Source organism: Pieris rapae, chromosome 13 (genome assembly GCF_905147795.1).
Source record: "Pieris rapae chromosome 13, ilPieRapa1.1, whole genome shotgun sequence".
In the NCBI taxonomy this organism is placed as follows: domain Eukaryota; kingdom Metazoa; phylum Arthropoda; class Insecta; order Lepidoptera; family Pieridae; genus Pieris; species Pieris rapae.
The window spans coordinates 3,798,747-3,811,630 of NC_059521.1; the positions used below are offsets into that span (position 1 = coordinate 3,798,747).

At 34.1% G+C, this 12,884-nt stretch overlaps 2 protein-coding genes across 4 annotated transcripts in view; one reads left to right on the forward strand and one right to left on the reverse strand.

Annotated features, from left to right (window-relative positions):
* Positions 1 to 12,884, forward strand: part of LOC111001144 (zinc finger protein 26) — a 37,118-nt gene that overhangs the window by 15,240 nt on the left and 8,994 nt on the right. The gene's annotated exons all lie outside the window — the stretch shown is intronic.
* Positions 8,152 to 9,704, reverse strand: LOC111001155 (carbonyl reductase [NADPH] 1-like). 2 transcript variants are annotated; one of them, XM_022270882.2, is made up of 3 exons: positions 9,512 to 9,704; positions 8,636 to 9,273; positions 8,152 to 8,403 (listed from the first exon to the last, which is right to left on the reverse strand). In XM_022270882.2, exons 2-3 carry the CDS (start codon positions 9,267 to 9,269, stop codon positions 8,198 to 8,200), a joined length of 840 nt encoding a protein of 279 aa, XP_022126574.2. In that variant the 5' UTR covers positions 9,270 to 9,273; positions 9,512 to 9,704; the 3' UTR covers positions 8,152 to 8,197. The 2 variants fall into 2 exon arrangements, with proteins under 2 accessions (XP_022126574.2, XP_045486596.1); XM_045630640.1 differs by lacking the exon at positions 9,512 to 9,704 and adding an exon at positions 9,343 to 9,364.

Genomic DNA, 12,884 nt, shown 5'->3' on the forward strand with positions numbered 1-12,884 from the left:
TTGGGTCGTTGCTAATAGATTTTTACTCTCTAAAAACCATTCTAAACGGATTTTTACTAGGTGTTCTGCTATTTTCATTAAAACAGAAGAAAGGACAATGGGTCTGTAAGAAGAAGGATCATCGGTTGGCTTATTGTCTTTTAAAATAGGTATAATTGATTGAGTGATCCAAGATTTGGGAATGCACCCAGAAATCATAATGGAATTTATAATATTTAAGTACAGAATCAGCACACGGTCCGAAAGATTTTTCAAAAAAGAATATGGAATCCCATCTTCTCCTGGAGTAGAGTCTTTTACCTTATTAAGCACACCTTTAAGTTCGATCAAAGAAAACGGAGCGTTTATTCCACTTAGGTCATCAAAAATGTAAGCAGGAATAGATAATGGAGGAAATCTCTGTTCCGGTACAGAAGGGGGAGCAAGATGATCCATAAACTGATCAGCTAGAGTTTTCGGTAATTTAGAAGAAGGAGAATTATTATATGCAGATCTAAATCTACGAATATTACGCCAGACCTCTGACGGGCTGACATCTGGACTAATGGAGGCACAAAATGATTGCCAACCATCGTATTTCTTTTTCTTAAACAATTTTTTTGTTCTACGGGCAGATTCTAAATATAACTCGAAATTTTCTTCTGACATATGCTCGCAGTATTTTTTTTCGGCCTGTTTTCTTTCTTTTATTGCAGCTGTACATTCATGATCCCACCAGGGAGGTGAAGGAATTTGCGATCGGATCTTAGTTTTAGTGCAAAAAGATTCATCGGCAGCTTCAATCAAAACCTGAGAAAGAATTTCTGCGGAGATCTGGCTACCTTCTTGAGAATAAGTATTAGTTTTCTGCTCTACTATTTGGTTGAATAATTTCCAATCTGCGTTGTTTAATCTGTATTTAAAACGAGGAGAGCGATTGGTTTTGATAGGTTTGTATGAAGGAAAAGTAATAACAAGTGGAAAGTGGTCACTACCATACGAAGATGCTAGAGGGTGCCAGTCCAAAGTTGAAGCTAAATCAGGTGAACATAAAGATAGATCAGGCGCACTTGCACCTTCGCGTGGACCAGTAACACGAGTTGGCAGCCCAGTGTTTAAAATACATATACCATGAGAATCTATAATATCTAATAATTGATCTCCATAATAGTTGGAAGAAGTGCTTCCCCAAGATTGATGTTGGCAATTAAAATCACCTAGGACTAAGAAAGGCCTTGGGAGGATGGAGAACAGTTGATTAAGATGAGAAAAAATATTTACATTAGGACGAGAAAAATAAATAGATACTATACAAATTTTATTTACAATAGCAGCCATGACTGACAAGTCATCACCGAATGAGGGAAGTGGAAATAAGGAATAGGGGAGATTATTTTTAATGACTATGGCAACACCGCCATAGCCGTCAGGTCTGTCCTGTCGGAGAATAACATAACCTGGAATTCGAAATGTCAATTCCGGGCGAAGCCATGTTTCCGACAGAGTTGAGACAAAAGGTTCAAATTTATTATGCAAATAGATTAAATCGTTTTTATTGCAGATTGCGCTTCTGCAATTCCACTGGATTATTTGTTCGCGTTCGGGACGCATAAGTGGATTTTAATTGAGTTAAGGAAGCAAGTGTTGGGCGGCGTTGTTCGGTTACATTGTTGTCAGAGTTAGAAATGGATTTTATTTCAGTCAAAAGTTGGATAACATCAGAGATTGAGAACATTGTTTCATTATTGTTGTCGTTACTGTTTATTAAAGCGACCCCGTTAGGAGAAGCTGGAGCATCATAGTCCTTTATTAAACTGAAGTGTTCTGTTTTGTTATACCCCAGTCGTTTTAGTTTGGGGGTTGTTGGTTTAACAAATATGTTTTTCTTATAAGATCTACTATACGACGCAATCGAGGAAGAGGAAGGCGATACAGATGGCACAGGAGAATTAGGAGAATTATGCATGTTTGAAAACTTTACTATTTCAGCAAAAGATTTTGACACAGGATCATACACTTTGTTTGCTTCTGCATAAGATACACATTTCTGAGCCATATATAATTTAATTTTAGTCTGTCGTTCATATTCTGGACATTTCCTGTTTGTAGCAAAGTGTAGACCTGAACACAGACAGCAAGATGCTGCATCATCTTGTATGTTGCATGTGTCCCCAGTATGGCCTTGGCCACACTTGTAACATCGGGGTCGAGAGTTACAATTGGACTTAGTATGACCAAATCGGCAACAAGAATAACACTGAATAGTGGGGTATGAATAAAGTTCCACGGGTAGGGCATTGTAGCATACAAACACATGTTTTGGTAGAGCTTGGCCATCAAAAGTTATAACAACAGTCTGTGATGGCTTCCACTCAGGTGGGGAGCTGTTACGCACTTTATAATTTAGGCGTCTAATTTTTATTATTCCTCCGCTGCCTACAGGTAAGGAGATATTGTCTAATATATCTTCAGGAGACCATTCTGCGGGAATACCTCGCACAAGCCCCATTCGAGTCACATTAAATGAAGGAATAAAAGCTTTAAAATTATTAATTGTCAGGCAAGGGTTATTAACAAATTCATTTGCAAATTTGTGGTCTGAAAATGATAGGGAAATTCGGTTTCTGCCTATCCTTTTAATGCTACCATTAATAATGTTTTTAAATGAATTTTTCTTTAGGAAATACCCAAATTGGACTGGGTGCAGGGAGGCGGTGCCAGTATCTGAAGAAACTTTTTGCACATGAACTACAAACGGCCCTATGTCATAGGCCTCATAAAACGATCTGCCTGTAGGATTTTTTGGAGACTGAGAACTATCTGATGGGGGGTGTTGTTGGATATTTACAGTTACACTTGTTTTATGTGCTGGGTCACGTTTTTGCTGAAAACTATCTATATCGTTAGCGTTCTTAATCTCAGTACATAATGAGGGAAATTCAATATCCGGTATTTGGCACGAACAATCAGTCTCTTTTTGCTTGTTACGACGCGTCGGGTCAAATCTTTTTTTCCTCTTATTACAATGTTTGCAAATTTTACCTAATCTCATTCTTTTACGGTCACTCCGTTGATCCACATCTGTGTCTACACTGGACTCGTCCAGTTTAGAAAATCTATTTTCTACTACAATATTACATGCAACCTCGGGGGGCGAGCCCCCGATATCCGGGGGCTCGTTCATTTTTTCGCCTGATTCCAGGCCTTGAGGAAAAAGTATAAAAACTTACCAAATATTGAAGAATATATACACAAATTAAAAAAATAAACAATTAAGTTAAACTACTACATACAATTATATACAAATTGATCTTTTATATCAATTAAATTAAATTTATAAATTTTACTAAAAAAACAAAACTCCCGCCACGACCAACGTTTCCCGCCTTTCTCCTGCTACTTCTCTTGTCAAATTATATTATTATTAAAAACGACACGTCACACGAGTCACGACCATGCTGTCAATGTCACATGAAAATCTCTATGATAGGGATGATCGATAATCATCGATGTTAACTCAGGGTCTCCCGACTCCCACACGGCCAATGCAACTTACGAAACAATTTATGTCTTCTATGAACCCATCCACAAAACAGGCTTATTATTATTTATCAACAAAGAAATATACAAAAAGGTTCTTCTTTATCAGCATTACTTTTCATTCAGTCAGTCGATAAAACATATCGGAATATGTAATAATTTGTTCTGTTTCTTGATAAATTTCGAACACTTTACTTGTATTATGTATAACGCCGTCGTTAGTAAGCCCGTTAGGCAGGAGACGCCAATCATAGGGTACTCGTTATTTAAAATATGATCAGATCCTCCCAGATCTTTATGATTTTTACCTTCGCAACTTCATTTTTATCATCTTTTTCTAATATTTTCCCCCTTTTTGATAGCAGCAGTTTCTTTAAAAAATATAACACCAATAAAAGTTATGTCATATTTGTTTGACCAAAGAACCATTTTTTGTTGTACACCGAGCAGCTTCGTGCAATTTGAAGTTGTTATACGTCCGTAGCGCATCTCAATCATAAATTTGAACCTGATTGAGCTATTGTGTCATTGTTTACCTAAGGCATCTTGATTTCGTTATTTCGTTCTAACAAATTCTCAAAACGATTTTCGATGACAAGATACACAAAATATTTTTTCAAATAATTGAAATAAATAATAACGTCAAAGAGAGCATTATTAGTATTTGAAGCTCTCTTAGTTTTAATGCTATGATGTCAAAAAAATATTTCCTTTATGACAGTGTGCATGACGTGTTATATCTACCACTTGTTCTAAAGTCTTTAGCTTTAATCATTTTCAACGTGAAAAGGGTACCGATACCTAATAGTTTAGATTTTTTATAATAACATTTAATATTAGTCGTTGAAGGTTCTTTAACTTTTCGAAACTTTAATACATATTTGTTGTCTATAACGCAAAACTTATGAGGGTTGATACATCTGCCTATTTAAATTGCAATATGACATTGGTTGGGTACTAAGAAGCAAGAAAAGTTACCGTACCTTTGTGACACCACGGTATTTACCGTGTAGTATTTACTAATCTCATCCGTTTCTTCGTGATGCACTTTCACGGTGGCTTTTTGATCTTTTTCCAGGTTCCTGATTACTCTTAGATCCTTTTCGTCGAGACCGGTGTCAATTAAACGATATAAGTGAACATTATGCTTAACCTTGTCAAAAGCTTTTACATAATCTATAAAGCATAGTCAGACGTCATACCTACTGCATATCTTGAAACCTTTGTACAAGGACATTCAGAGAAAATAGAGCTTCTCCTGACACCAGAGCGAAAGACAAAGTGGTTATCTCCCAATTGTTTGTCACACTTATTTCTCCTTCGGTTATGTATGATGATAAAAATAACTTTAGCACGTGGCCCATAAGGCTGATTGTACGATATTCCTCGCATTTTCGAGTTTTATTTTATACTATTACTTATATTTATTTCTTTTTCGGGATGGTAATAAACGTAGATCTTAGCCACTCGGTTGGGAGGTCACCTGTGTCATAATAGTGCTTGACTAATCGTTTGAGTAAGTTTATGTTATTCCCTTCCAACAGTTTTACGACTTCTACTGGGATTTTATCTGGACCTGGGGTTCTGCCCAATCTAGCCGATTGTAACGCAAATATTTCTGCTTTTAGTGTGCATGGGCCAATATCAGTTAACGGCATTGCAAGGTGTCTTCTTGAGTCTTCAAATATTTTTGATATGAATTTCAACTATCTATCCTTCTTGGCCTCGGTACTTAAAAGAAGCAGCCTGTTTGTATCGGATAAGCTAGTTAAATTGCTGCACTTATGTCGCAACATTTCTTTAATATTTTTGTGCACATTGAAGCTATCATGTGTGTTGTGCAGTTCTTCCATGACTTATTTTTGAAATGCGTTTCACGAGCCTTAATTTCCTTTCGGATAAGATTATCGACCTCCATAAAGCGCAGAGGTCTATATTCTAGCTCAATCTCCGGTCTTCCATTAGCTGTATAATGAAATCACTCATCCATTCCTGCTTCTTTGTTGTTGCTAAATGAATAAATTAGAAATATTACTTCGATAATTGAAGATATATGATTAATTTATACATATTGTATACTGACAAGACAATTACTGACCAGTAAAGTAGGTAGTGTTATTCCAATTTCTAGGAGATTGTCTTTACATATAACTATTTAACTAATGTACTTATACAAATATTGAACATTCAATTTTAAAACAGTAAGTGTAGAGTTTCTTGCTCATTCTTTTCCACACGAAACTACCATTTAGAAGGGGCAACTGGAATCATCTTTATATTTTATTTAACTTTCAAAAGTGCCATTTTAGGTGGTCTAATTAGAATAAATGATTTGACTTTGACTTTCATGAACAAAGTTTGATCATGATTCATGAGTCATGACTATTTCAAAAGATTATGTAATATTTACCTACACTTACACACAAGCTCAGCATTACGGGGCACGGAAGAAGATTCCACAGTTATCAAAATGATTAGTAAATATTACATAGCTTGATTTTTTTGTAAATTGGCTTTTTTAATATAAAAAATGACTTGATAAATATTTTATCGGCTAGGTGCTAATGATATGACATGCGATATTAGTACTTACTTGACTCGTCAGATCGTAGGTTTTTTTTTTCGTTTCGTTTTTCGATCGTAGATTTTTAGGAGGCTCATCTGAAAACCTACGATTATCATCATAACACTGATGTTAAGTGATACCGCCGCCCATGGACAGTCTCAATGCCCGAGGGCTCGAGAGTGAGTCGCCGGCTTTTTACGAATTGGTACGCTCTTTTCTTGAAGAACCCTAAGTCAAATTGGTTCGGAAATACCATTGTGGGCAGCTGGTTCTACATAGTGGTGGTGCGCGGCAAAAACTGCCTTCAAACCCTCAGTTGTGGAACGGCGGACGTCGAGGTGATATGGGTGGAATTTCGTATTCTGCTTCGATGTCCGATGATAAAACTCAACTGCAGATATTAATCCGAACAACTCCTCCGAACACTCACTATGGTAAATCCGGTAGAAGATGCAGAGAGATCCCATATCTCTACGCAACGCCAAAGTGTGAAGCCGCTCGGAGAGGGATTGGTCATAATAATTATTTGTTATTTAATTAAGTTTTTCAAAAAGACAGAACTCTTGTCTATTTCTGATTTTATATCTTATCGCAATACTTGCCCACTTAGATATAATGATAATTAATCACAATATTCTAAATATAATCCCCTTACAAATATATACTACAAATCTCTGATGACTTGTATGTCATGTTTGAACTAATTATTGACTGTCATTACATTCAATAATTATGGATAATATTGTTGGAAAATAATTTATCTTATATCTTTAAACGAGCAATTCTTATATATATATATGTAATTGGAATCTCGGAATCAGCTCCAACGATTTTAATGAAATTTTGTATACGGGGTGTTTTGGGGGCGATAAATCGATCTAGCTAGGAATAATTTCTAGAAAATTTCATGTTACTCGTGTTCTATCACACTCATGACTTTTTCTTCAAATTAATAACTTTAAAAAAACCAGTTCATTTTTTTTATTATTCTGTCGGCAAGATCGAAAATATTATTCATATTTCATCATTTTATTAGTATTTAATTCGTACTTAAATATAATTTACAAAAAACACGGTTTATTAAAATAAAAAAATACCGAGCAAAGCTCGGTCATCCAGGTCCTATATACTAATATGCAGAGACTGATGGAGAGTTCTGATCGCTCTAGGGCCTAGGCTATTTTATATTGATGTGCGCCACCTTTTTTTTCAAATTCAATAATTAAAAAAAACCACTATCTTTGTCCATTAGCGACGGCGCTGTAAGTTTTTGCTGGTGGAGTGGGGCGTACATTTAACTTTTTACTCTTATACGTGCTGAAAAAGGCCTTTGTAGCTGCAGTTAACACTCATTTTTTTCATGTTATTGCGTGATTTACCGTCGATTTTTCATCTAATTTGGATACTAAATTCTCCCATCTTCTTGTTTTGTCTCGGTCTAGTTGAAATATGCAGGGGATGATGCATAGCATCTCGCGAAATCGCGATTTCAGCGCGCCCCCCTAGATCGTCACGCCCTAGGCTGCAGCCTAATTAGCCTAAGGGTTAATCAGGCCCTGTATATATGTGTACTCTTATGTTCGTGTATTGAACCAGACCGTTCAATAAACAGAATTATTGTGCATACTCAATTTAAATTATATGTTTCTTCTGTGATAATTAATTCTATCAAACCTAATTTCTACTAAATATCAATAAGTAATTAATGTCTTTTTTGTGGTGACCTAGATATAGTGGCTTCACATGAAAAGTAGGAATCTATGAACTTTGTTTAGCTTAAGTTATGTGAGACATTGTTTTCTTTTGAAAGTGTTTGTGTATTTATGATTCTTAATATTATAAAAATTAAATAAAGCTTAGCAGAACAAATTGAAAATTTGAAGCTACTTGTTTAAAAAATATACTGTAGGTATTAAATATACTTTTAACATCATCAATAATTATTTAGAAAATCTACAGATTAAGTAACAAGATCGTTAGATACAGTAACTAAAAAGATTTACTGAAATGTTAAGAGCAGCAAAGTCTCAATTCAAAGGATTGAATAAATGAAAAAAACTTTGTCATAATATAAGATTAAATATATTATAAGCCTTATTATAGTCTAGTCAGTTATATAACATAGTCTGGATCAGCCAATTCCTCTTCCCAACTGATTGCAGTCTTGTCCTTCCAAACATACTGCCCTTTAATAGACTCTGGAGCATCTAATGCTAAGTAAACCGGAGCAACTGCCGCTTCATCAATAGTTAGCCTTCCCTTATGTAAAGTCATATCAGTGGCTGCATAGCCAGGGTTCACTGCATTTACTATGATATCTGAAAAATTAAATATTTAAAAGTAAGTAAGAAAATAACAACATCATGGAAACAACAACAGGAGAACAAAAATTTAAAAATGGGACTGTGTATTCATATATACATACGACATTTTATTTCATTACATACATATTGTTAAAGTCATGTGTAGTTTATGTGTTTACATGTTTATGGCATAAAAAAATACCTTATTAATGTTAAACTTGACTAACTTAAATAGAGAATAAATTACCTCTATCAGCATACATTCTTTGTTGAATCTTGGACAATGCTGTTATAGCAACCTTAGCAACAGCATAGCTTGAATTTCCCCAGTCTGCTGCTTGATTACCTTGTTTTGCTGCTTCAATATATTCTTGCATCAAGCCAGACAAACCTTCTATAGTTAGATTAGGGTCCTTAAACCGATTCCTCAACTTCTCACTCTTGATTTTAAGCAAATGCCCACAAGAACTTGTTATGTTAACTACTCTGGCACCATTGCGTAAAATTGGAAAGAGTATTTGGCAAGTCGATAGAACAGAGTAGTAATTAACAAATAAAGTTTGTTCTGCCTGAACTATGACAGGTTCCGGAGCATTAACTTTAAAAGCAATAGCAGCATTGTTCACTAGAATATCTAAACCACCATAATTTTCTTTTAAATAATCACGGAATTTTTCAACACTCTTAGGGTCTGTGATGTCCAGTTGATGGTATTTTGGATGCAGGCCTTCTTTGTTAAGTTCAGCAACTGCATTCTGACCCCGACCTAAATCTCTAGAGGTAAGGAAAACGTCACCGTCAAATCTCTTACATAGAGCTCGTACAATGGCAAATCCGATTCCTTTATTTGATCCGGTAACAACGGCTACTTTAGTTGCCATTTTTCTGAAAAAAAAAATAATAAAAAAGTCAAATTAAGAATAATATTTATTTTTATTACACCCGACAAAGCACCTGATTACTTATTTCGACAGTTTATAAAAATAATAAATGAGCCTTCTCAATCTTAACTTAATATTATTTATCAATAAGAACTAAGAAAGCCTAAAGCTTTTAAAGTTCTATTCAAATGTTCAGAAATGTTCTTAATCTTATTATATGTTATTGTCAAATGATATCATACTTATTATTATTATACACGACCACAGTTGTCAAATGTGTAAACTAGATCTTGATTCTTGTGAAGAAATTGAATTACTCTGTTGATCACTTGTCACACTTTAATTTCTTTTGTAAAATTTAAACTTCACAAGTTACCATATAAATAAACTTTTTAGAATTTTTTACGATCGCTCACTAGTCACTTGTGCGCGTGCAGCTTGTTTTATATATTTTTGTCTACTTCGATAAGATCCTCCCCCCCCGTCCCGGGCTGACATATGACGTCAGGTCCGTAAAATAACAGAATAAGTAAATTGAACGGCATATGCGCGCTTTTAAGAATATTATTTACATGATTATATTGGTTTAACGAAAATATATTAAGTATATAAATAACCATTAATGATTAAAGCCTTTCCAGACAATATTTGCATCCGGCAAAATATAAAGATTTCTAAATTACCGGATTATTGGACTTCGTAGACATTTTATCTCTGCCCGAACTGTTGTTGGAATCTATGTATATATTTATAATAACAGGCAATGAGATTGAGATTGTCCCAAAGTAATTTGAACAAATCGGAGAAGTACCATTGTATTTTTAGGATTTGGTCAGCTAAAGTTGGAACCAAACAGAAAAGTGGAACACTGTGGAAAAGAACTTAATAAATGTTTTTGAAAATATCAGTGTGCGTGTAGTGTGTTAATTGTTTCAGTTTCCAGCTCAATAAAAATATTTATTTCCTTATTTCCTATTTTTACAGTAACTTAATACTAATACAATAGAAAACTAATCTAAAAACATAGTACAAGCATAACAAGAAAAAACTTAAAATCTATCTACCATTTTATAACTAATTGTAAATACATAATGCAATTCTTGTGAATTCAGCCTGTGTGCAACTAAATACACTGTCTCACACGCAATAATATTTAGGGTGCGCAAGACACTGGTTTGTACGCTCCCGAGGCACTGCCAGCAATTGAGATCGCTTACCGCGCTGAGTGTGGTTTGTTGGCGCACGCAGCCTCACTCTCTCCAACATTTCTGCAAAAAAATATAATGAGATAGTAAGGTCCCTCCTTACCTCTAGCTTGTTATATCCTACCATAACCAAGACCAACAAAGTTGGATACATTACTGGATAAAATGGGTACACTCCATACAACCTCATGTAAATTTATCTCGTAAATTTATTTTGAATACCCTCTACAGTCTACCATAAGAGAATTTTTTTTCTTGCCTAAACCATAGAGGTACATTCCAAATGGCTCCTAACAAGTGCATTATACGATGCCATTACCGCTTTTATATTTGAAAAACACCTTTGGCCATACACAAAATAAACGCTAAATTCCTATATGCTGTTTTACAAATATTTTTTGAGTTCCCGAAAATTTAATTCTACGTTTAAATTTACCCCTAGATCTTTTATTTCTGCTACTCATGGAATTGGCTGCTTTTCAATTAAATGATTATAGAGAATCAGTGTCCTTGTTCTGGTAAAAGAAATAACAGCACATTTTGTAGAATTAAGATTCAGTCGATTTTTCCTGTACCAATTTACTACCCGATCAATATCCTGTTGTAATCCGCAATGGCTATCTCAACATCAAGCTTGGGCTTTTGCGTAACATATACTAAAATAATTTTTTAAATTCTATTGATACGGCTAAGTTGTGTTCTATCATTTATTAGGTTGTTGTAGTTCAAGTACAATACTTCATATCCAAATTGTTTTATATTGTTTGATATACCTTACACAAATTTATAGTTTTTTGTTATAATATCTTCGTTGCTACAGAGGTTCCACTGAACAACTCTCCGAAATTACAATACGGACAGTGAATCTAACAACGTGTATCTAACTAACAACATAACGTAAAATAGCTTAGCGAAACCGCTTAACGTTACATTACGTATGGTAAAGTAATATAGTATAGCAAAGCAGAGCGTAAAGAAATCAGAATAGTTTTTTAAGTAAATGTTAGTTCTACAATTATTTCCAAACATTATGTTATATTTTCACACAAGCTCAGCATTACCTGAAAAAAAATCTGTCGAAGGTTTTATATGTACAAATACTAGCTGACCCGGCAAACGTTGTTTTGCCATGTTTTTGAGCCAAAAAATTAAAGTTTATAATTAACAAAAAAAACATAAGGGATGATTGTAGAGGGGTGAAAATATATTTGCATGTATTTTTGTATGGTGTATCGTAAAAAAATAAAAACGAAAAATTTTGTCTATAAAATAAATAAAAAAATTTAGGGGTGGACCACCCTTAACATTTAGGGGGATGAAAAATAGATGGTGTTTAATTCTCAGACCTACCCAATACGCAAACAAAATTTCATGAGGACCGGTCGAGCCGTTTCGGAGGGGTTCGGTTACTAACCCCGTGACACAAGAATTTTATATATTAGATAATATGTAAAAATTACTTAATTGTATGATAGGTCTACAATTTTGTCAAATTATAGTGTCACATTTTCACACAAGCTCAGCATTACCTGAAAAAAATCTGTCGAAGGTTTTATATTAAGATAATATGTAAAAATTACTTAATTGTATGATAGTTCTACAATTTTTTCAAAACATTGTGTCATATTGTCACACAAGCTCATCATTACCTGAAAAAAATAATCTGTTGAAGGTTACACAGTTATCAAAGTGATTAGTAAATTTTTGATCTACGTAGCGTCATTTATTTCTGAATTAGCTTTTTCTATAAATAAATGACTTGATAAAAAAATATTTTATCGGCTACATGCTAATGACGTGTAATATTAGTACTTGTCCGATCGAAGGATCTATATCTATGCAATTTTGAGTAATTAAACTTACTTACTTTTTGTTTATATATATATATATATATATATATATATATATATATATATATAAACAAAAGTAAAAACACAAGTAAGTTACTCTACACTACACACTTGCAAGCAGGTTTTTGGTTGAAGTAGGCCTTCCTTAAAGAAACTTCCGTTTTATTAATACTAAGTTCTCATCTTCTTAACATTATTTTCTCCCAGCACGGACCTTTCACATAGCACATTTATACAAATCGCTTGGGATTGCCTGACTTGGTGTCACGAAAAATTGATAACATATGACATATCCAACAAGTTCTGGTAATTAGACAGGGTTCAAATCTAGAAACGATCCTATTCTTGATAAGTTTTAACGACCTTCCGAGCGTTATTAAATCTTCTATCAAAGTCCGATTATTTTGTTATTAAGACAAACAATTGCTGTCTGTGTATGCAACTAGATTTGGATACACTGTTCCATTGGAGTGAAATAAATAAACTCCACTTTCTATATTTGTATTACATTTAAAAATGTATTCAGAAAATATTTATGGATAGCAATAGGACTTCAGTTA